The sequence below is a fragment of the Chenopodium album genome, chromosome 8, assembly GCF_948465745.1.
Source record: "Chenopodium album chromosome 8, dcCheAlbu1.1, whole genome shotgun sequence".
In the NCBI taxonomy this organism is placed as follows: domain Eukaryota; kingdom Viridiplantae; phylum Streptophyta; class Magnoliopsida; order Caryophyllales; family Amaranthaceae; genus Chenopodium; species Chenopodium album.
The window spans coordinates 36338748-36364271 of record NC_137841.1 but is presented as its reverse complement, the minus strand read 5'-3'; the positions used below and the strand labels follow the sequence as shown (position 1 = coordinate 36364271).

General features: G+C 41.5%; 1 protein-coding gene across 5 annotated transcripts; it reads left to right on the top strand.

The window, feature by feature from the left end:
• The first annotated feature begins 1829 nt into the window (after nt 1-1829).
• Nucleotides 1830-25287, top strand: LOC145641821 (uncharacterized). 5 transcript variants are annotated; one of them, XM_081692796.1, is made up of 8 exons: nt 1830-2015; nt 2742-2787; nt 4538-4558; nt 22325-22345; nt 23393-23437; nt 23710-23758; nt 23877-23913; nt 24786-25287. In XM_081692796.1, exons 1-7 carry the CDS (start codon nt 1923-1925, stop codon nt 23896-23898), a joined length of 297 nt encoding a protein of 98 aa, XP_081548922.1. In that variant the 5' UTR covers nt 1830-1922; the 3' UTR covers nt 23899-23913; nt 24786-25287. The 5 variants fall into 5 exon arrangements, 4 of the variants coding, with proteins under 4 accessions (XP_081548922.1, XP_081548920.1, XP_081548921.1 ...); XM_081692794.1 differs by having other exon boundaries at nt 23393-23452; XM_081692795.1 differs by lacking the exon at nt 24786-25287 and having other exon boundaries at nt 23877-24065.
• Nucleotides 25288-25524: the final 237 nt, after the last annotated feature.

The window sequence follows — 25524 nt, the reverse complement described above, 5'->3', positions numbered from 1 at the left end:
AACTACACCATTTTTAGACCCATTTCATGGAGAAAACTAAATTGAAATGAACATTTTTCTTAAATAGGGTAAGAAAAGAAACATTTTCAAAAACAGAAAGAAGAGATATTTTATTAAAAACATCCTCATCACTAGACTTTTCACACTTTCGCTTTGCTCGATAATCAAATGACATGAAAGGTATTCATCACTGGGTTTGGTTTTAGGGAGACACATTTGGGTGTCTACACATATATATCATTTTATTAAAATTGGTATTATTTTTCCCATAGAGGTACATATATTGACATCGTAGGATAACTATCACTCTGAAGTGGTACCCTAAATTATGAGTGGTACCCTTGGGTACGGCAATTAGTAATGTGGTAGATATAAATCAGACAACCTTATTTGAAACTTGTCATAAAAGTTACAATTTAAATAATAAAATAGAACAGAAATTAGTACATTACGGTTATCAATAAAGGAAAGTTGGGTATGGGTCGGGTAATTTCGGGTTGGGTCAAGTTCAAGCCAAAAGGTGATCTGGTTAAATTTTAGGACGGGTCATTCTGAGTCGGGTAACTTATCGGACCGGGTCGACTTCAGGTCTCGGGTCGACTTCGGGTCCGCCCACTTGAAAAATCGATCCATAACCGTTCCGAAAATTAGTGTACCCGATCCGATAACCATAACGGTTCGGGTACCTGGTTTTTCTCCCTACTTAAATCTATTAATATAAATCTACACTTTTACTTTACATCGTAATCACTTTATAATATCAATGATTAGTAATATTATTAATAATTTGGTCAAGATCATATGGTATTGTTTTTATTTAGTTGTATATTATATCATAATAACTACATAATTAAGTTTAATTATCATTATTGGAAATCTTATTGGGTGCCCGATAACCAATCTGAAAATCCGGGTAACTGAAATCTGGGTACCCAAACTTATCGGTTCCGGTTATGGGTATCACTTTTAGTGATTTTGGTTATCGGGTATCCGAACTGTTAATTCGGGTTTTAGGTAAATAGCGGGTAATACATTTCAGATGAATTTCAGATCATCGGTCAGGTCATTCAGGTCAGCTCATCAGGTCGGGGTCCGGAATACCACGACCAGTGTGGCGACTTGTTGATTCTTTGACGAAGAAAATTATGTCCAATTTTAATTTTTTTTTTTTAAAAATCAAACACATGTAGGTGTTTTAAAATAATTTACAAAATCAAGGTATTTCTTTTGATTAATAGTGTCACTAAAAACGTGTTTATTTTGAAAACTCAACCGTCCATTTTATGAATCAAATTCGTTTACAATGAATTTAAAATATTTTCCAAAAATTACGTAGTGGTACATTTCTGATGAATGAATGTCCCATCTTGAAATTTGGTTCATTAAATGGGACGTGTTTAAATGAGTCATCTCAAATGACGCGAACACACAGGAAAAACTGCAAAATGGGAGTTGAAAGGTTTCCAACAATCATATGATAACTTCCTCCTCCCACTCTATTTATATAACTTACAAGAAAACTCATTTATAGCTACGATATTTTAGCAACGACATCTATGTTGTTGCAAAACTAATATTTTGCAACGGCAATGTCGTTAAAAATATTTTTTAATTTCCCTCCACAAAATTCATAACGTGGGTCTTTGAAAATTTCACACAAGTATTTTGTACCGACAATTGTCATTGTGAATTACCCTTTCTGTTTATACTAACGACAATTGTCGTTGCGCAATTAATATTTATATTTTACAACGGCCCTTGTCGTTGCAAAAAATGCACTTTTTATACTGCAACAACTTATGTCGTTGCTAAACATACCGACAATTATAAAGTCCTTACCCCGCGTTTTCTTCTAGTCTTCCTATTTTTCTCCGCCCCTCTCATTTCCGCGTCTTTACTCACATTGTTATTCACTTTAATTTATGTTCTTTCTCTACTTACTATATGTGGGTACTTTGGATCCTCCATTGATGCGTCTTCCTATATTCCCCTCTTCAATTGAAGTCATTTCTGAGGTAAGCTATATCAATTTCACAATCTGATTTCAACTCTCTATTCCCCATCTCTCTCCTTGTACTCTATCTCTTCCATTGCAGCGAACTCCAATTTTACCATTGAAGCGTATTCTGCACTCTCTCTACTCCATTAAGCTAAGATATGGTGTTTATTCTTTTTTTATAAGCATCTTCTAATGTCAATTTGACAATCTTGTGTTTTCATTCACACCATCTTTGATTTAATTATTTTTGTCTAATTGTTAATATGGTCAGATTAGGGTTATGTTTATATTTCTCCCAAAAAAAATAAATTTAATCATAATTTCTCTTTTAGATATCTTATCACGTCCCCCTTTTTTATTTGTAATTTTCCCTAATTTTAATTTGGTCCCTTTTGATAAAATTTCTATGCTATTATCATCAGGTAATCTCCCATTTTACTATGTAATTTGTGTTCTTTTCTCCCTATAATTTGGACTGTGAGGCGTTAATTTACTGTTTACTTAAGTCAATTTAAAGTATTAGTAATAGTTATAATTAGTTAATTTAGGAAAGATGATATGAGTTTATTGACTTTTTTAAATGAGAAGTTTTGTCATTTTCAGAGACTTGTTTGATATTTGAATCAATTTAAGATTCTTATAAGCTGGAATATTGAAAAATTAGTTAAAATTATTGATGTTATGAAAGGTTATACGAGTAATTTGGGCGATTGATTATGTTTTTTTTGTCTGTAATTATTAGGAAAATGAGTTCACTATTTACTATGGCTACTCCAAAATCGGTTTGAGTAAGTTTTATACTTTATTTGATCCCAATTGGGGATTTGAGGTTATTATTTTATTGGTTTTAGTTTCTAGAATATTGATTAATCTGGGTTCTCTATTTTTTATTTTGAGCTGATTTATCATATTGGTTTTAGCATTTGGAATATTGATTAATCAACATTTATAGAATAGAAGATGTATGGGTGAAATATGTGTTATGGTTGTGGTGGTTAATGATGGTGTATCCGTTATTTGCCATAAGATTTTGGATATTGTGGTTGTTAAGGTGATGAATCGTGTTGAGTGTCTACCAAAAGTGTTCTTCTATGCCTTTATCAACTTTTATTTCAAGTTTCTTTATACGGCTTTATATATGCCTTCTATGTGGCATCTCTCTTTTGTGTTGATATGTATGATTATTAATTCATTCTAATGGGGTCATAGGTGGTGATGCTTTTTAGTGAACTTTGTGTCTTTGCATTAATCATCTCCATCTCCCAAACATTATTCTCAAATATTTTTAATCCTAGCTAACAATTTTTTCTGCACTATTGTACAATGTCTGATAATATCAATAATATACAAGTATTTTAGCTTCTTCTCACTTTCACATTAATTACATATCCCTCCCTTGTGTTTGGTATTAGTACATTTGATGTAAATAGAAATGTCCGTATGTATTTGCATTCTTGATCTACAATTAAATTGAATGAGAGTTGTATGAATCAATGGAACATAACCATAAACCCCATCTTGCAACTTGATTATTTGTTTATACATACAAATTACTGTAGACACCTAAAAATGTCTCCCCAAAACCAAACCCGATGATGAACAACCTTTCACCGTCACTATTGGTCGGGTTCAGTATTTAATCCCGAGAGTGCTTAAACAATCGTATTTAATTAAATTCAATTTTTGGATAGTCCAGGATCAGTCTTGATGTTTGGTCAAAGCATAGATTTTTTAATTTCAGCCTAAACCTTTTTTTATTTTATTGTTTTATTATTTATTTTGGCCCAAACATTTTATTTATATTATTTGCTTATTTTCTTTTTTTTAGCCCAAATAATAATAAATCAGAAATGGCCCGATATTATCAATCGGCACTTAAAATGCCGAACGAAATTAGGATTATAAATGAATTTAGACGGAAAAACGGACTAAAAATTCCCGCGTTAGGGCAATATTCCACCGTGTCACGGGAAACTGTCCCGTCTGACGGTGGGATTTCCCGTGACACGGGAAACCTGCTGTGACACGATAGTTTCCGTGTCCGTTCCGCCTAAACCCTTCACGCGTTTTATTCCCCGTACCCTAAAATATTTTTCGCGTCACGCAACTGTTAACCGCGTCACAGGAATTTTTCCTGTCTGACGGTGGGAATTCCCGTGTCACAGTTACAGTGTCGTGTCGCGGTTTATAATTTTAGGGTTTTTTTTTATCATTTTAGGGTTCCGTGAATTCCCTCAGCACATTTTTTCTATAAATACCTCCTCATATCTGATGTACGGGGCATCAATTAATTCTCTATTTTTCTCTTTTCTTTGCTCTAGCCTAAACACTAGCCTACCCTTTTTTTTTTTCAAAATTCCTTCTTCAAACACTCCAAAGAGTCCATACTTTACTCGTGGTTCTTTCCTTAAGCCAAGGCGTGAAAGGTAGAACCGTTTGAGGTTTTGGCCCCAAATCAACTCTACTTTATTTAATTTAATTTAATTATTGTTTTATTATTATTTCCTTGAAGTTACTAACTCGTTTATTTTTTTGTAGTTGCAAGCAAACATAATCAAAGTAAGAATTATATTCCTTTTATTTCTATTATTTTTCTAACAATTTTATATTGTTGGAATTATTGTTAAATTGCTTCCAATATTGATGTTATTCTATTATATTTATTGATCACCATATTGCATGTTTAAAGGGAATATATAATTGAAAATCACGCCTAATAAGATAATTTGGACAACCGGTTTAGGTTCCTTTTTAATCTTGTTATTTAATCAAGTGATCACAATATTTTATAATTATGTGTTGCATTAATATTCAACCAATTTAGCTTAATAATAGTTTGGAGCGAATTGAATCTCTATTTATATGCCTTTGAGATCGCAGGAATCATTTTTCACTATAAGAATCGAGTAGAGGCCAATACGGGCGAATGTGACTCCATGGCTCACTTCGTAACCATCATCCTCGATCATCCTTTCGTGGTTTTGAACCATATGGAGTTACTAATCTCATGGATTATGAATTGGGTGTAACCTTCACAGGTCAATCGTTGTTCCTTATCGTGGTTGCCTTTTTATGATCCGTGAACGGTTTACAAGTTCCTTAAAAATTTGTTGGCGGCTCCTTACTTTCCTTGTCCCTAATTGTATTATGTCAATTCCCACTTCCTATGAGTGCCAAGAATATTCACACATGCTTTTAAAGTAGGCGCACTTCGAGCGACGCCTACAATTTGGCGACTCCACTGGGAGGATTCTTGGTTATTTATCGATTTGAGTGATCGGTATTTAATTAAGATGAGTGGATGACACTTTGAAAGATTCTTGAAAAATATTCCTGTGATTAATCTGGCATTTTTGCATAAGCATAGACTTTTGAACGTCGCATTTAGGTCTGTCTCGTAGCTGAAATTGAATAACTTGATTGCGTACGAAGGAAAATAGGGCACCAGTCAGATTTTCTGACTGCCGTGCCACGGTACAGTACCCCGTCTGACGGTGTGCAATACCGTGGCACGGGAATCTCTGTCGTGTCACGGCAGTCATAAAATTAGTCCGGTGGCTTGTTTTATCTTCTCACAGTCAACTTCCTTCGATTTTTCTGAAAAAACGTGTGTGTTCTACATGCGTCTTAGCCCCGGGGAATTTAAGCTCTATCAACCCAAAAACGCTCATGGCAATAAGGGTTCATTCGAGTTATTAAATCCACCCAAACCATGGAGTCGAGTTCGATTTCATCACGAACTCGCGGAGCCGCCCGTTGGCGTACACCCTCAAGGGAGGCTGCCTTGCTAACGCGTCCAAACTCTTAACCATGGTACCTTATCAACACCAAATAAACCTGACCATAGTCAAACATAGAACTTGACCTTAGGTTGCGAACTATTTGTTGCATCATTGTGCCTACGTGTTTTATGTTTGGTTGTTTTGATCCTAACCTTAACGATCTTTCTTTGTCTATGGTGGATCATTTTATGACTAACGATTGCCAATGGACCGTACTCACTTAGTAATTAGCGAAAAAGATGTTGATATCTTGTGCCACGTTAGCATCCACCGTGTCACGGGAAAGTTCACCGTGTCATGGAAATTTCCACCGTGGCACAGTGGATTTCAAAAAAAGAAAAAAAAAAAAAAAAAAAAAAATCCTGTGACACGTCAGCATCCACCGTGCCACAAAAAATTCACCGTGTCACGGTAGTTTCCACCGTGGCACGGTGGAAACCCAGCACAAAAAAAAAAAATCCCGTGCCATGTCAGCATCCACCGTGTCACGGGAAAGTTCACCGTGTCACGACAATTTCCACCGTGGCACGGTGGATTTCCAAAAAAAAAAAAAAAAAAAATACCCGTGACACGTCATCATCCACCGTGCCGCGGGAAAGTTCACCGTGGCACGGTGGAATTCCAAAAAAAAAAAAAAACCACCGCGTCACGGCAGCTTGTACCGTGACACGGTACAGTTTTCCGTGTCACGGTGCCCTTGAAATAAGTCCAGTCAGCTTTTTTTAACTCTTCCGTGACAATTTGGTCCTCGCGTCAGTCATTTTGGCTATTGTTCACATGTCTAGCCATACGATCATACCACGAGTCTTATAACATCACTTAGTCATCACGAGTTAAGTATAGTCCACACACTTTCTTTATGTTCCGACTCGAGTCGTGCACCAGGTTGTTTATGATCGTATACTAGGTTCATGCACCCTTTTTTTCATCATAATAAAAAAATGAGTGGAGTTTTCTCACCTGGTTTCAAATGTCTATTTTTTTCCTTCCTTTTCTATCTTGAGCAATGAGTTAAACAATTAAGTGAATTATTTTATTTCACAGTACTTGGTCAAGGAGCAGGAATAGATTAATACGGTTCAAGTCATTACCGCAACAATTTCTCAGATCTAATAGACGTTCAAAGAGAGCTTTGCCATCTCCACATTACTTATTAGCTTTCAATGGCCACTAGAAGATATTGAGAACATCAACAAATCCATCGAGGCACTGTCTGCCATGATGCAAACCCTTACAACTAGGGTCACTACCATGGAACAAAACAAGGTCACTGTTTCCACCCTCGACAAATTAAAGAAACAAATGAGTAAGATTTATGAGGATTTCACTTATGTGGAACGACCTCCCACTCCTTTGGATGTGAAGGACAGACTTCCTGAAATGTTCTCCACTGCTGATATTTCAAAGTTCAAGCCTACTGACAATCCAATATTCTATTTGAAGGCATTCTTTGCAACCATGGCTCTTAAGGGATTGGACGTAACACTCTTCCCTACGGTGTTCCCTCTCTCCTTAGAGCATGTTTGCCAACAATGATATTCTCTAGATGCCAAGCATACTGCGACTTGGCAAGATGTCACCGACAGTTTCATGAATCGTTACAAGTGTAACATTCAAACTAAAACTTCTGAACGTGAACTCTCCATTGTCAAACAGAAAGAGAATGAAGGCTTCACCGCTTACCTGAACAGGTGGAGGGAAACAACTTCACTCTTGGTAGATCCTCCCAAAGAAAGAGAGATGGTTCGCCTCTTTATTCAAAATCTGACTCATAAATATAGGGAACATCTCAAATTTTTTCCACTGAACACTTTCGAAGCTGTATACAACATTGGCATCAATATCGAGGATGATGTAATAAAGACTGCTGGTAGTAACAATAATAACACTTGGAAAAACAAGAAGAACGACCATCCTTCTTATTTGTCTTCTAAGCACGAAAATACTACCAACAATATAAGCCAAGTTGATCTCAATGAAGTGTTAGCTCTTGATGCTCCATTGCCCAAGAAGAATAGAACTTACACTCCTTTAGGAATGACTTATGATGCGGCCTTTGATCGCCTTTACGGTCAAGGCTTGATCACACCTATTGGGCCATTTCCAGAGCTAAAACCTGAAGAAAGGAGCGCCAAATGGAATCCCAATGCCCATTGCAAGTACCATCAAGGAAGGGGCCACACTACGGAGCAATGTTGGAATTTGAAGCACGTCATTCAAGATTTGGTGGATGCAAACAAACTTCCTGTCCCTCCAGGCGGCAAGAAGTAATTAACACAAGGCGCACAGCAGATCCTTCGTGCAAGATTTCATGATTACTTTCTTTATCATTCATCTCCATTCCCCCATTCATGTCTAGCATAGGTTTTCCATTTTGAATTTTTATATGTTTCATGTGTTTCGTTCACCTTTTCCATTAATAAAATGAGCAAATTTCCTTTACATCTCGATCATACAATTTTTCATTCATTCATTCTCAAAAAAAAAAAAAAAATCAATTACCGAACTAAACCCAAGGTACACCAATGACTTGAGGCACCTTTGCAACCCTGTCATTCCCTGTTAACCGTTCAATCACATTCCATTTCTTCATCAACTATTTTGAGCCTCGTCTAACGTTTGGCCTTCATTTATTCAACCCACATTTACTTAACCCTGGGATTGGAAGATGTGTGATTGTATAACATTCAAAAAACAAGTAAAAAAAAAAAAAGCAGCAAAGCAACAATAAAACAATGTCTAAAGGCAAGTGTTCCAAAATCTTTGATATGAACACGTCTCAAATTGCGTCTCTCATCGAGTGCTCGGTACCGTGCCTGAGAAACATGAATGCTAAGTGAGTGATGGACCGCATGATCTAAGATTGCCTACGTTGATTCAAAAGAATGAAAAAAAAGAAAATCAAAGCAAAAATAAATAAAATGTTGAAAATAAACTTGCAAAATTCAAAATTTTCAAATTCACAATTACATATCTTGGGGGCTTCTCTCGGGTCTTGAGCCTTTTACCCCTTTCTTCCTTAAACCATCAACTTAACCACATTACAACCCTTGAAAGACCTCTTTGAGGTGTACATACACTTGTGCAAAGTTCGGTTAGAGCTACGTTCGGCCTGATTCCTAACGGATACGTAGACAACCTCACATTGAGGTGCGGCCACATTCATATCTATGCATAATTGAGTCAAAGAATATCCAATACTTATCTCAATATCCCTACCCATTTAGAGCTAGACTTGGGGGCTTGAACCTACATCACGTTAGCTTACCCAGCCTAAAGAGTCATCATCTTTGACTCTTCACACATATATTTCCATCACCATAACCTTTACAGCCTCACCTTAGTATCACTTTCACTCACTTCTTTCACACATACATATCCATATCATCTTTTTCTTAGGAACCCTTTATCATGAAATCTTGTTTCCCTACCGCGCATGCTTCATCATCTTTCAAGACAACATTCATGAGAAGAAACATTGTATACTTGCTTAGCTTCTTGACCTGAGCAATGTTCATTGTTTCGTGCATCGCATAATGTGCTGAGTAACATTTCTATATCAATGATTTGTATTAATACAAAGCATATCGTTCTTAGCTCCTTGACCTAAGCAAAGTTCATAATCACTTCATTTATATACGTGCTTAGCTTCAAGACCTAAGTGACGTTCAAGATTGTTTATGATTTGGGTATTTTTACCCAGCCAGCTGGCCCAATCCGAGCCAGCCATTAGTACCTAAGAGGAGCGTCCACCTGGCCCTTCCAGATGGTGACACGTGGCAGGCAGATTAGGCCCCCTGGAAATGGCGGCTTTCAAGGACCAAATCCCAAGGGGCCTGCAAAAGCGGCGTGCCCTTTCCTAGGGTACAAAACCCTAGAAGGGGCACACGTTCCTAGAGCCCTATAAATAGGGAACATTCCCCTCATTTATGGGGGGCAGAATTTTAAGGACAACTTTTATGACCTAACCTTGATTGAATACCAATCATTGTCAGAACTGTCACTCTCAAGAAACAGTACACTTGAGCTTGGAATCCAAGCAGATAACTTTATTTCCGCACGTTTTACTCCGAATACTTTTCTAACTTAACCTTCAGAGGCGGACTACCGACCATCCGGCGGTCCGTTTGCTTTGCAGGTACAGGCGCTCTTTGCTGAATCCAGTCTTAGTGTTGTAACTCTCTCAAGGGACAAAAACCCCCGAAACATTTGGCGCCGTCTGTGGGGAGAGTACCTCTAAGATGGCTTCACAAGTCCCTATACCGAATCCTGAGACCAATCGACCTCCAGAAGACATAGTGGTCTAGACGGACCATGACTCAGGGGACAACGCTGACGTCGAAACCTATGTGGATCCTAACGGGTCCCTCATCTCAAGACGCATCCGCAAAAGGGAAAAGCGGGAGCGTCACACTGATCAGGCGGGGCCAAGCAAAATTGGTGGTCAGCCAAAGAAGCCCTCGGTGCGGACGGGTGATCCTTCCCAGGCGGCAGGATCGACTCCCGTCACTCGAGATGAACTCATGAAACTCCTGAGTAGTCTCAGGGTTGAAATCAAGCAACTCGCCTCCAAGAAGTCCCAAGCTGGCAAACAGAAGTCGGTCAGGGAGCGCCAGCTGACTCCTCATCTTGCCCTTACGGAGAAGGCCCGACCCCAATTTGACCTCACCAGGCTCCGTTTCCAAGAAACGGGCACAAGAAAAGCCATCCGTCACATATAGCCGGATGGTAGCAAGAAAACATTCTCTGATGCTCGACATTACATTGAGTAGAAGAAAACTCAGCTATCAGAGTCGGCTTCAACGTCGACCTACCATGATATCTTTCAACATGCCTCTGCGAGGTATTCCCAGTCTGTACATGAGACCCTAGCAAGCAGCCCACGGGTTCAGTCTGGCCCTCATGTGATCCAGTCGGTCCAGTACATGGCTCCGCTATTGTACAAGTCGCCAGCTTTACCTTACATGCAACCTGCCCTATTTGGAGGCTAGGCGGCATACGGCTATCAGCCGATGGACTAGCAGCTCAGGCTGCAACACCTTGGAGATCAACCCTCTGCCTTCTCTAGGGAAATAACCGAAGCCGAACAGCCGGCCAAGGTTAAAAATGTTCTGGTTGGAACCTATGATGGGACCTCCAACCTAGAAGACCACCTGCTAGCATACACCCACCTCATGTATTTACAAGGATTGGACGAACGATTGCTTCAGTCTCAAGCGGGAGCTCGACCGTCTGGCTAACAAAGGACAACTAAAGTCCTATGTGATGTCCAAAGTGACTTCAAAGGCAAATCCGGGGCAGTCCAAGAAAAAGACTCCCCAGCCTGCTGTTAGTGCCGAAACCGATGAAGATCCGGTATACATAATAGCAGGCGGATTTGCCGGTGGTGGCCCGACCATTCGGGGCACCAAGGACCATATGAGAAAGACGGTCAACTCTGTTGAGGAAGGAGAGGCGGCAGGCACATCCGCCTTCCCTAAAGTTGTCGCATAATGACCCTGTGGTCATTGAATGCAAGGTGGCCAACCAACTGGTTGGTCGAATTTTGATTGACACAGGAAGCTCCTCGGACCTCATCAGCCTCAAATTCTTATCCAATCTCAAATACAAACCGGATAACATGATGGAGGTCTCTCACACCCTTGTTGGGTTTGGGGGAGGACTTGTGCACCCAATCGGACGAATTGACTTATCCGTCCGCCTGGGGAACAGGGGAGACAGTCGGCACATGACCATCCGTTTCCTAGTGAATGAAGAGCTCATAGCTTACAACCTCATCTTTGGCCGACCCACTCTAAATGAGTGTAAGGTCGTCATCATCCCTGCTCTCATGCTGCTCAAGTATGAGAAGGATGATGGAATAGTCGGTTCCCTCAATGGGGACCAGAAGACGGCTCGAGAGTGTTATCTCTCGGACGTCAAGCCCGCGGCCGCAGCATCCGGTGGGGGCAAGCAAATAATCGACCTCGACGATGTCGAGGAAGAACAGTCGGCCCCACTAGTCGGAAAGAAAAAAAGACTGATGAGCTGGTGGTGGTCAAAAAAGAAAAACAATAGCAATCACTGATAGGGGAACGGTCGGATGATCTCCGTCCCCAGCCTGCTGGCGAACACATTGATATCCCTCTGGACGACAGTCGGCCAGAGTGGACGGTTAAGGTGGGGACGGTTGCATTTGCTAAGCTGGGTGAGAGCCTGCACCAGCTGTTGAGAGAATTCAAAGACATCTTTGCCTTTGAAGTGGAAGAGATGCCAGGCATCAGCCCGGATCTCGCTGTCCACAAACTCGCCGTGGATCCTAAAAAGAAGCCTATCCGGCAAAAGAAAAGAAAGCATGGCGAGAAAAGAAGCCAGGCGGCAGCCGCCAAAGTTAAAAAGCTGCTGGACGCCAAGTTTATTCGGCCGTGCAATTTCCCTGAGTGGGTAGCTAACGTTGTCTTAGTAAAAAAGCCGAATGGAACTTGGAGCATGTGTGTTGATTACACAGACCTCAACAAGGCATGTCCAAAGGATAGCTATCCACTGCCTAAGATCGACAGTCTGGTCGATTCAACAGCCGGACATGCCCTGATGAGTTTTATGGACGCCTATTCAGGTTTCCATCAGACCCCCCTGTGGAAAAAAGATCAAGAAAAGACGGCATTCGTCACTGATCAGGGGTTGTTCTGTTGTACGGTGTGTCGTTTGGTTTGAAGAATGCGCCTGCTACTTTCTAACGAATGATTAATACGGTCTTCATTAATCAAATCGGAAGGAATGTAGAGGCGTACATTGATGACTTGATAGTCAAATCCAAACAACAGGCGGATCATCTTGCTGATTTCCGAGAAGCATTCGCCAAACTTAGGCGGCACAAGGTCATGCTAACCCAAAAAAGTGTGTCTTTGGTGTGTAGTCAGGGAAGTTTCTCGGATTTTTAATTGACCAAAGGGGAATAGAGGCCAACCTTGAGAAAATACAAGCGGTAATCGACATGCAGTCGCCCCGTACTGTGAAGGAAGTGCAAAAGTTAACAGGTTGCCTGGCGGCCTTGGGGAGATTCCTCAGTCGGTCAGGCGACAAGTGTCTCTACTTCTTCTAGGCAATAAAAAAGAAGACTAACTCTGAATGGGGTGACGATGCAGAGGCGGCCTTTCAAAAGCTGAAAACTCATTTGCACTCTTTGCCGAGGCTTGTTAGCCCTTTGCCCAAAGAGAAGCTCTTCATGTATTTAGCCGTCTTTGATCATGCCCTCAGTGCCGTTCTCTTAGATGAAAGAGACGACATCCAGCTCCCGGTGTATTTCATTAGCAATGTTCTTAGGAACGCAGAGCTTCGGTACCCCATGGTTGAAAAATTTGGCCTTGCCCTTTACATGGCCATCAAGAAGCTAAAACCTTACTTCTTGGCGCATGCGGTAGAGGTCTATACTGACCAACCGATCAAGCGGCCACTCACAACCTTGGAGTCTTCTGGACGAATGCTCAAATGGGCGATTGAAATTCAAGGATTAGAAATCATTTACGAACCAAGGAAGGCAATAAAGGGGCAAGCATTCGCCGAATTTATTGTTGAAATAACAAGGCCGGTTGCACCGGATAATACTGACCAGGTTTGGAAAGTGTATGTGGACGGGAGCTCCACTACGAACGGCTGCGGTGCAGGGATTATCAGTCAATCTCCTAAGGGAGATAAGTACGAATATGCATTACGGTTCAAGTTCCTGGTCTCTAACAATGAGGCCGAATATGAGGCCCTGCTAGCCGGCATTCGGTATTGCAAGGCGGCAGGGGCAAAGAAATTTGACGCCTGCTCCGATTCTCAACTGGTCGTACTCCAGGTCAATGGAACGTACGAGGCCAGTCATCCGGCCATGATAAAATATTTGTAGGCGGTCAAAAATGAAGTTGGGACACTTGAGGAGTTTCATCTAACTCTGGTGCCCAGATCTTCAAACAATTTGGCGGATGCTCTGTCAAAACTGACATCATCCGCCTCCTGTGAAACGCCTCGGTCGGTTTTCTGGGAGGTCATGGAAAAGAGAAGTATATCTAATGAATACCCCATTGGAATTCTCGACCGAAGATCTACCTGGATGGACAACATCCGGGCCTATCTTGCAGACGGCACGCTTCCTGATTCATCCTAGGAGGCGGCTATTCTAAAGAAGAAAGCGGCTAACTTCGAGCTGAGACAAGGAGAACTCTTCAAGACTGGTTTCTTGAAACCCCTGTTGAAGTGTGTTACCCCAGAGAAGGGTAAAGAGGTCCTCGAATATTTGCATGCGGGTTTCTGCGCCTCCCATATAGGCGGCAGGTCCCTAACTGCCAAGGCCAGGCGGCTCTATTTCTGGCCTATTCTGGAGTCGAATGCCATGGAAATGGTAAAAAAATGTGACAAGTGCCAAAAGTTTGGTAAGCTCATCCATCGTCTGGCCACAGACCTGATGGCCATCCACAGCCCAATACCCTTTGCCAAATGGGGCATGGACATACTTGGGCCTTACACAGCAGCACCAGGCGGCAAGCGCTACATATTGGTAGCTGTGGATTACTTTACCAAGTGGGTAGAGGCGGAGGCGGTCAAAAATATCAAGACCAAAGATGTCATCTCCTTCATATGGAGGAATGTTATCACCCGTTTTGGGGTGCCTATGTCTATGGTTTTTGACAACGGAACTCAGTTTGAGACGCCTCAGCTCAAGACTTGGTTGGGAGACCAAGTGGTCTCAAACTTCTTTGCATCAGTCGGCCGACCCCAAGCAAACGACCAGGTCGAAGCTTTCAACAAGTTAATCTCAGACGGGATTAGAAAGAAAACAGAAAGGGCTGGTGGCCTTTGGGAGAATGAATTACCACACGTCCTCTGGGCCATCAGAACAACCGCCAAAGGGGCAACTGGAGAAACCCCATTCCTCATGGTGTATGGTGCAGAAGTTGTCCTGCCCATCGAACACTATGAGCCGACTCTTCGAGTCATGTTATATGACGAAGAGGTAAACTGGGAGGCCATGCGGCTGGCACTGGATTCACTTCCAGAGCGTCGGGGCAATGCTGCCTTGCGCCATGAGATTTACCGTCTGAGAATGTCTCGAGCCTACAACAAAAGAGTACACAAGCGTCCTCTCAAAGTGGGGGACTTTGTGCTACGGAAAATGGAGTCAGTCGGTAGGGCGAATGAGCAGGGAAAGCTAATCCCAAATTGGGAAGGCCCCTACCGAATTTATGATAAGGTAAGAGACGGCACCTACCGACTGGAAGAACCAGACGGTAGGCGGCTGCCTAGAACTTGGAATGTAGACAACTTAAAAAATACTACTTCTAAGAATTTTTGTAATTACTTCAAAGTTCTGATTAATGAGAAAATGCCTTCATTTCCCAAACTTGTCTTCTTGCTAAATTTTGTAAATTATGCTAGAGTCGCCTATACAAAGTACAGATGACCACCCTTTTAGCGTCTGTCCCAACAGCAGACGCCCCATTCCGTCTGACGGAGCCGACTGCACCAAAGTAGTCGACCCTACTGATTTATTTTCAAGTTAAGTCTAACACTTAACAACTATTTACCATTTTTATAGAGGCCAATGGCCGGATATTAATAAAACAATAGAGGCCGACGGCCACAGTCTGCTCCAACATGAGTATGACTGTCTGCTCCAACATGAGTCAGATAGCCGACGACGTCCATTCGGGTGAATTTGTCGAGGAGAAGCATCTCCCATTTGGGTGGCACATTGCTCTACTAATACATCAAACGACCCTACCGAATGCTAAAAACGCATCCGCAGTTGTTTGAATAAATTGAAAGTGAAATCTAAAAGGCCGAAAATCCTTCGAATTGTTCTAGTACAATTGCAGAAAGGTCACTGTTTCATGACTAGAGGCTATCGAGGCATAAGGCCGGAAGCGCCTGTTTTTGCTCTGGGGCAAGACAGGCGGAGAACTCTCTCTCAATAAAAAAAGCTAAGTCCAAAAACTTAGCATTATGCGTATACAAGGCTTATGGCCGAATGCGCCTGTTTTGCTATTGGGGCAAACCAGGCGGAATACTTTCTCTAAACAAATAAGCTAAGTTAAAACTTAGCATTTAATTTCAACGAGGCCTACAGCCGAATAAAATTAAAGAATCGATTGCTCTGAATGGCCGTCTATCGCTTGGTCTGGGGCAATCACCAAAGTGATTGATTGACTTAGAAACCATGCATACTCTTCTAAGTATCAATAATTTCTAAGTCAATCAATCCAATCAACCGAAACCAATCGACATCCGCCCAGGGGCAAAGAACATTCGCATACTATACGGGCTAAAAAACTTAGCTAAAATTCTATGCATAAAAATAAGCTTTGAAAATTTTTAAAGCATGCATAAACACCAATATAAATAAAACCGGCCGAATGACCGGATGCTTCATAGAAATTAGACAATCGTCAAAATTGATGACTGCAAAGAGTTAACTGGCAAAGCCAGGAGAATTGTAAAATAACCCGACCCCTCGGTCGGTAAAGATACATTTTTACTCGGCACGCATGCTGGAAGATGAGATAAATGGCCATTCGGCCGCAGAAAGAAATTATAAAAAGCTTAAGGGGCAGGGGAGTTATCAACATTGGTAGCCGCATCATCACCCGCCGGCTGCTCCGCATTTTCATCATCCTCCTCGTCCCTCTGCGTCCCCAGAAGAGCCTGATGAGGAGCCAAAATCTTCGCCCTCAACAGCAGCCTTGTTCGCCTCCTCTTGAGATTGGCGAAGAAGTTCAGCATTAAAATCCTCATTAGCTTGATCAAACTTTGATTTCCAGGTGCTATAGTCAGCTTCCGGTTGTACCGCCTCCCATGCCATCCGCATGATGGCCTCGTAGTCCTCCATCATTTGTTTGACAAGGGCCTCCTTCTCCTCCTCAGCTCGGGACATGAACTTTGCCTTCAGCTGCTTCTCCTGGTTCGACAGGCGCACCTCCAGGCGGCCAACCCGCTCCTTGGCCCTCTCGGCCTCTTTCTTGGCCTCTTGAAGAGGCTCAAGCTTTTCCTTGAGACCTTTAATTTCGGCCTTAAGGTCAATGATTTTGGAGCGAGCCGAATCCAGGTACTTCTTTACCTGCAGGTTAGCATCCGCCTGGGAATACATCATATCAACGGTCAGTAGCTCATTCTGAGCAATTTCAAATTGAGCTCGGTCTAAGGCGGACTCGGCTCGAGCTTTAGCGGTTGTTACCTCTTTGGACTTTTCCTGGATTGGCCTTCTTAGCCCCTGGATGCGCAGCATAGCCTGAAGATGAGAAAAGAGCCGAATGGTCAAGACCAGTCGGATATGTATTTAAACAATAAGAAAATTAAGCTAACTCTTTACCTCACAGAGATTCCCCAAGATGGCATCCAAGTTAAGGGTGCCGACTCCTCTCACGGACGCCTTGTCCTCTGGATCAAGCGCCCTCAGCATCTCCTTGGCCATCTGGACAACGGTCGGCCTTTGCACAGGAGCTGTAAAATTAAGTTAGTCAAGAAAATTCTAAGAAACTATCTTGATGTTGAAATTCAATGAAGATGCGGTTTATACCGTCCGACTGAACCTCCCCCTCCTTCCCATGACGCCTCTTCTCTCCTGCAGAGCCGACAACAGTAGTGGGTTGTTTAAAGCCACCCTTCGATGCCTGAGTAGCATCCGGTTTGCTGACCTCCCTGTCAGCTTCGAGAGTACAGCCGTCTCTTTTTTTGGGCTTGTGAGCAATGTGCTTTCGGTTCTTGCCGGATGCACTCACATCACCAGTCCTAGTCTTCTGGATTTTTGATTGGGATTGCTTGGAGGGAGAGGGCCTGGTGGAGCTACTCTGCATTAGCAAAAAGAAAGGCGTCAGAAAAACAGGCGGGCAAAAATTAACCTTTGCTGAAAAATATACCAAGTGTTATAAACAACTACCTTGGGAGTCCCGACTGTTTTCTGCTCGTCACTCGCTCGATTAAGGACGTTCGAGCGATATTTTGCTGCAGAGACAGCAGCCGGCTTCCTTGTTGCCGAGATCTTTTCCATAGCTTTGTCTGCACTAAAAGCAGGAGTTAGACTTTATAAACAAACATTGAAAAGCAATTTAAAGGTTGCCTAAAATCAGACGGCCGACTACCTCTCGGTATCTCAGAGCTTAGCCCACAAGCGGCCAAGAACACCCCATCTTCTAGCCACTTGTAAAGGGGAATGTAGCTCTGGGGGACGACTATTTTCTCCCCCTGCTCATTTGTCCGAACGGACACTTAGAACAAACCCCGGTAAAAAATTTCCTCCTGGGCACGCCTAGGGAGAAGGGGTAAGGCACTCTTGCCAGCCATGAGGGGCGGATCCTTGTTCCACCTATTGTATTTCTGGTTCAGTCGGCTATCAGAGGAATGGACTATGTAGAACTTTGTTCTCCAGCCCTTCCACTTGTTCTCCTTGCCGATTGCCATCATGTACCCCTTGCGGTGGACAATGTGTACCAGCCTTCGCCGCCCTTGGCAGGCGCTCGACTGAGATAATGCATGTGGGCGAATGCCTCAAAGCTGGGATCCACCTCCAGCATTTCACATGCGGCAACATACCCGATGATATTAATCCATGAATTCGGGACAAGTTGCCAGATACCCAGTTGGTATCCCTCCAGTATTCTCTCCACGACCGGATGGAGAGGGAAGCGTAGACCAGCCTGGAGGACCGCCTCTTTGCAGCCGAATGCTTGGTCCATATAGCTGGCCAAGGTCGGCCAGGTTATCGTATCATCCTTGTTGGGAACGGACAAGGAAAAGCCATGACCCATTACGGTCTTGCGCTTGAAATTGGCAAGACCGGATGTCATAGAATTCCGCTTACTTTGCGGGACATGGTGATAGTAGGGGACGCGTTCCAAGCGTCTAGAAGCACTCGGCTCCGCCCAACCTTAGCTCTTCTCCACTGACAAGGATTCCCTTGAAGTGCTTATCTTTGCTCGGGCCTCCTCTGAAGTAACAGAGGCATTTTCAGAATATGATGAGGCCGAATCGTCATTAGAGCTCTCCCCAGAGCTAGGGGACTGCCGGATGGGGCCAGCAGGGTCCTCCCCTAGACTCTCTTGAAGGCTCGGCCTGGTATTGACTATCGGCTTCCCGCAGTATGGTATCACTGGGGGTGCCGCTTGAAGAAGGGGAAGAGTAATAAGTTGGAGTTTGGGGAAGGTCAGAAGAAGGGTTTGCTAGCAGGCACCCTAATGGAGCCATCAGAGTTGACAGTCTCACTGTCTGAATGGTAAAAGAAACCATCCGCCCTATATCTCCTCGTTGTCTGCTTTGTTCTGGCCATCGTGTCCTGCAGATGCATAGACACTGTCGGATTTGGAGATGTACTTAAAGCAAAGTTCTCGAACGAGCATTCGACACTCCCAGTTCTAGATTCAGCCGTCCCCGGTGACCGGCTGATCACTAACCTAGGTCGTACCGGGTGCGTTTAGGAAACCATTTGATAAAGAAAAAATGCAAGAAAAAATAAGTAAAAGAGAAGAGCAGGCGGTTACCTTAGAAGAAGGTACTATGAGACGCCTGGTTTGCTGAAACAGACGGACAGAAAGCCGAGCGTCGGATGCTTGATAAGTTTAAGTCTTTGAGAGTCTTTGAAAGTCAAAAGTCCAGAGATTCTCCAAGATTCGCAAAGGTGTGAAAACAAAAGGGGGGGGTCAAACCCTTCTATTTATAGAAGGGGTAAACCCTAATTTTTCCCCCCAAAAAGTTAATTTGACATGTGGCCAGTTGGATTTTGACACCTGTCACAGGCGACACGTGGCAAGCGCGTGTCCCCTGTGAGGGGCAAATGATTTGGGTATTTTTACCCAGCCAGCTGGCCCAATCCGAGCCAGCCACGTGTCCCTAAGAGGAGCGTCCATTTGGCCCTTCCAGATGGTGACATGTGGCAAGCAGATTGGGCCCCCTGGAAATGGCTGCTTTCAAGGCCCAAATCCCAAGGGCCCTGCAAAAGCGGCGTGCCCTTTCCTAGGGCACAAAATCCTAGAAGGGGCACACGTTCCTAGAGCCCTATAAATAGGGAACATTCCCCTCATTTATGGGGGGCAGAATTTTAAGGACAACTTTTATGACCTAACCTTGATTGAATACCAATCATTGTCAGAACTGTCACTCTCAAGAAACAAGAAACAGTACACTTGAGCTTGGAATCCAAGCAGATAACTTTATTTCCGCACGTTTTACTCCGAATACTTTTCTAACTTAACCTTCGGAGGCGGACTACTGACCATCCGGCGGTCCGTTTGCTTTGTAGGTATAGGCGCTCTTTGCTTAATCCGGTCTTAGTGTTGTAACTCTCCCAAGGGACAAAAACCCCCGAAACAATTTCTTTACACCATATATGATGCTTAGCTCCATGACGTAAGTTCATTCATCTATCGTGTCACATGATGTAATTGTCCTTAGCCTCCTAGCCTAAGAACATGCATCATGCATACATTATGCTCAAGACGAGCAGTTCAATATAACAAGAAGAAAATCCATGTGATTCATTTCGTCTTGCTCAACAAGGAAGTTCAAAACTTCTTCCCTTTTTTATCATGACTTTTATTTTAGGGAAGTTTAAAAACTAAACCTCATTTTTCATGTCTTTCTTTTTCGGGAGAAAGTCGGTACCCTCCACTCATGCCAAAAATGACGGAAAATTTTTGCTTTTGCATTTTTAATTGCTTGTGTCAATGCACACACTCACTCAAGACACACACAATCACAAGTCATACACATGTCATGTCATGTCAAGTCAAACTTGGTCAAGTCAGTTGGTCATGTCAATCATAGTCTATACGAGTCCCCTGGCAAATAATTTGCAGGTCTCAACCAGCCTATGTCCGGGGACAAGCAGACCATCTACAGCCCACGTCCGGGGACAAGCGGACCATCTACAACCCACGTCCGGGGACAAGCGGACCATCTATAGCCCACATCCGGGGACAAGCGGACCATTTATAGCCCACATCCGGGGACAAGCGAACCATCTACAGCCAACGTTCGGGGACAATCGAACCACCATCATTTCATGACGCAAGGTTCTCGATACACAGAGACTTGTAATCTTATCATCTGTCGACTTTCCTCAAGCATGGAAAGTATTATCCGATGGATTTCTTCAAGCATAGAAAACCGCCAAATTCCTTTGTCGGCTTTCCTCAAGCATGGAAAGCATTATCGGTGGATTTTTTCAAGCAAAGAAAAACGCCAAAATCATATGTCGACTTTCCTCTAGCAAGGAAAGTGTCATCCAGTAGGTTTCTTCAGGCTTAGAAAGCTATCAAACTCATCTGTCGGCTTTCCTCAAGCATGGAAAGCATTTCAACAAATGTCATCTAGTGGATTCCTTCAAGCATAGGAAGCTACCAAACTCATTTGTCACCGATACACTGGTGTTAGATAAGCATTCTATCCCTTTACTCTTTTATCTGTGGAACTAACATTTTTCTGCAGATATTGGCATATATAGAGTGATTTAGGATCGCAGAACGTCTTAAATCATTCTCCGTCCCTATCGACTACTTTGACTATCGTTTTCGAAACTGACGTTTCTACAAACTCAGTCAAAGTGGGGGCTTCTTTAGACACCTAAAAATTTTTCCCCAAAACCAAAACCTATGATGAACAACCTTTCACCGTCACTATTGGTTGGGTTCTGTATTTAATCCCGAGAGTGCTTAAAAAATTATATTTAATTAAATTCAATTTTTGGATAGTCCATGGATCAGTTTTGATGTTTGGTCAAAGCATAGATTTTTTAATTTCAGCCCAAACCTTTTTTACTTTATTGTTTTATTATTTATTTTGGCCCAAACATTTTATTTATTTTAATTTGCTTATTTTCTTTTTTTAGCCCAAATAATAATAAATCAGAAATGGCCCGAAATTATCAATCGACACTTAAAATGCTGAACGAAATTAGGGTTAAAAATAAATTTAGACGGAAAAAAGGACTAAAAATTCTCGAGTCACGGCAATAGTCCACCGTGTCACGGGAAACTGTCCCGTCTGACAGTAGGATTTCCCGTGACACGGAAAACCTGCTGTGACACGGGAGTTTCCGTGTCCGTTCCGCCTAAACCCTTCACGCGTTTTATTCCTCGTACCCTAAAATATTTCCCGCGTCACATAATTGTTCACCGCGTCACGGGAATTTTTCCCGTCTGACGGTGGGAATTCCCGTATCACGGTACACAGTGCCGTGTCGCGGTTTTTGATTTTAGAGTTTTTTATCATTTTAGGGTTCCGTGAGTTCCCTCAACACATTTTTTTTCTACAAATACCCCCTCATTTCTCATGTACGGGGCATTAATTAATTCTCTATTTTTCTCTCTTCTTTGCTCTAGCCTAAATACTAGCCTACCCTTTTTTTTTTCAAAATTTCTTCTTCAAGCACTCCAAAGAGTCCATACTTTACTCGTGGTTCTGTCCTTAAGCCAAGGCGTGAAAGGTAGAACCGTTTGAGGGTTTGGCCCCAAATCAACTCTACTTAATTTATTTAATTTAATTATTGTTTTATTATTATTTCCTTGAAGTTACTAACTCGTTTATTTTTTTGTAGTTGCAAGCAAACAGAATCAAAGTAAGAATTATGTTCCTTTTATTTCTATTATTTTTCTAACGATTTTATATTGTTGGAATTATTGTTAAATTGCTTCCAATATTGATGTTATTCTATTATATTTATTGATCACCATATTGCATATTTAAAGGGAATATGTAATTGAAAATCACGCCTAATAAGATAATTTGGACAACCAGTTTAGGTTCTTTTTTAATCTTGTTATTTAATTAAGTGATCACAATATTTTAGAATTATGTGTTGCATTAATATTCAACCAATTTAGCTTAATAATAGTTTGGAGCGAATTGAATCTCTGTTTGTATGCCTTTGAGATCGTAGGAATCATTTTTCACTATAAGAATCGAGTAGAGGTCAATACAGGCGAATGTGACTCCATGACTCACTTCGTACCATCATCCCCGATCCTCCTTTTGTGGTTTCGAACCATATGGAGTTAGTAATCTCATGGATTTTGAATGGGGTGTAACTTTCACGGGTCAATCGTTGTTGCCTATCGTTGTCCCTTATCGTGGTTGCCTTTTTATGATCCGTGAACGGTTTACAAGTTCCTTAAAAACTTGTTGGCGGCTCCTTACTTTCCTTGTCCCTAATCGTATTATGTCAATTCCCACATCCTATGAGTGCCAAGCATATTCACACATGCTTTTAATGTAGACGCACTTCGAGCGACGCCTACAATTACGCTTCTCTTATATTTATTGTTTTCAACTAGAAAAAGTTGTAGATGGCTATTTGACAGCTTTTCCAAGTTGGATTCTCTGATGTTATATACCCATAAAATTAGTGTTCGAAAAGGTTTCAGCCATATTTTCCTTTGTTTACTATTGCTCTGTTTAGCTAGCTTTGGCAAGTTAGATTATATCTCTTATATTATATAGGCATATGATCAGAGTTTTAAAAATATTCTGCCATATTTAGTGTTGCTCTCTTATGCTTCCCCATCTTTTTATTGCTTCTACCGTGTGAACTTCTGCTATTCCATCTTTTAATTTCTTCATATTGCAATCTAATACTATAAGTTTCACTATCCTGACTCCATATCAGCTTTACTAGCGAAGAAACACATTACGTCAAGAGCCAACCTTTCATGTAAGATAAAAAGAGGTTAGCCTCTATTTATGTAATTTACTCTAATCTCCTATTATTGGTTGTATACCATGTCTGCAATAATCTAATTAATTAGGTGATGGTGAGCAGGATCCGGGTCCTTTGTATATCAAGCATTTAGTTTTATTCACAATAAATGTGTAAAGTTAAAATATTGTTAGACTTTAATTTATTAAGAATCTTCATAAGCTATGTTTGTACACTATATGAAATGGAGAAAGACAAAAGACACCCTATTGTGATTGCGCTTGCAGGTGGGCATTATTCAAATCAGAGGGTCTTGATGAGGTTAATGAGTTTAAGGTATGTCGTCTCTTCCTGTTTCCTTCAATTTTTAGATAGCTCAATTATACTCAAGAATAATAATCTATATAATTATTTCTGCTATTCATATATACTTGTTTTGTGGGTTTTAAAACAGGTCGTCTTGTGTTTACTCTTGACAAATTGTGAGCAAGGTATCCCTGGTTTTCATTCAAGCATATATATTGTTGATGCTATTAAATATTGCAATATTATAACTTTGAACGATAAATAAAAATACTTTCTTTGGGATTAAATTGTAATATTACAGTAATTTATAAATGAAAATATTCAAGTTTTTTATGTATATGTCTTTCTTTATCAATATAGAGGGAAAAATTGAGCAAAATGAACTTTATTTTATTTAGTCATTTTTTATTGTTTTTTTTTTTTTTATAACATTGATCGTTTTTTGCAACAACTTTTGTCATAGCTAAATATATATATTATTTTGCAACGTGAAATATCGTTGCGAAACACATCTTTGACAACGACAAATGTCATTGTTATAAATATATTCCATATGGCTACTAACACTATGTATGGCAACGACAAATTTATTACAACGATAATTGTCGTTGTTAAAAACATTTCTTTAGCAACGATGAAAGTTGTTGCTCCCATTTTTTTGTGACGCCCATACACACAACGACCTTGCAACGACAATTGTCGTTGCTAAAGTTATATTTTGCAACGACAATCTGTTTTTAGCAACGACTTTTACTGTTGCCAAAAACTAGTTTTCTTGTAGTATTCCATTCTCCTATTTCAACTATCTCTCTCCTTTTAGTTTTCTCTGCTTTGTTTTTCTGTCTCTGTCCTCTTGTTCGAAGATATCAAAAATATTATTTCAGTTTTTTATTTATATTTTTTATTACTTTTGCCTTTCTTCGAAAATGGTGAAACAAAACAAAGGCAAACAACCGATGGTAAAGTCAGACACTAATAAACCAAGATACTTACAATTCCTCCAATTGAAGGAGAAGATGTTAATTCAGCAATTAAACGATCATCAGTTCATATGCAGGGCATTGCAGGCTCAGTTGCAAGATGTCACGTCTGCCATTCCTAGCATTCAAAAGGGGAAGGCAGACAGCTCCGTCGCACAGACGGGAAGTGTGAACAAAAGTCTTCTGCGGCTAGGGGCCCGAAAAAGACCCACCAAGGTTGCTAAACAGCGGCGATTAACAGGGTGTCTGGGAGGGGTGGTGGCTGTGGTGCAGCAAGCCGTGCACGAGTTCATGATGGTACTGGACAAGGGGCAACGGTTGCTGGACAGGTACCCACAGAGGCCGGTCAAGCAACTGGCGTAGGAGTGCAACCACCCGTGGAGGACGTGCCACCAATCAGGCCAGGCCGAGGCAGTGGCAAGTACGTCAGAGGAGCCACGACAGCCCCAAAGACGTCGTACCCCATGCTCCGTACAATGTACGTAATCGGTGGTCTGCAGAAGTATCTGGCCCAGCAATCCGGTGATTACGGTCACTCAACTTCAACCATTGAAAAACTCGAGTGATAACCTCAAATCACAGCCAACAATATTTGCCTTTTAGTTTATGTTTTGAAAAAAAATCATCTAATATTTCTATTTAGTTTGAACATTCTCTTAGTTTCAGTATGGTAATGTTGAACAATGTGTTTATGTTTTAATTCTGATCAAATCTAATTAAGTAATATTTTGAACGTTGTAATTTAGTCCTATTTCTCATTCATGTTTTTTTTTTCTATACGTTTTTTAATTAAATTTATACCATTTATATGGAGTA

What these genes read in the sequence shown, in the direction of transcription:
- LOC145641821 (XM_081692794.1), top strand. Translation starts at nt 1,923, where the DNA reads ATGTTCTTTCTCTACTTACTATATGTGGGTACTTTGGATCCTCCATTG. An exon ending in CTACTCCAAAATCGGTTTGA is followed by an intron (nt 2,788 to 4,537) that starts GTAAGTTTTATA and finishes ATTTTTTTGTAG; the next exon opens with TTGCAAGCAAACATAATCAA. An exon ending in TGCAAGCAAACAGAATCAAA is followed by an intron (nt 22,346 to 23,392) that starts GTAAGAATTATG and finishes ACTCCATATCAG; the next exon opens with CTTTACTAGCGAAGAAACAC.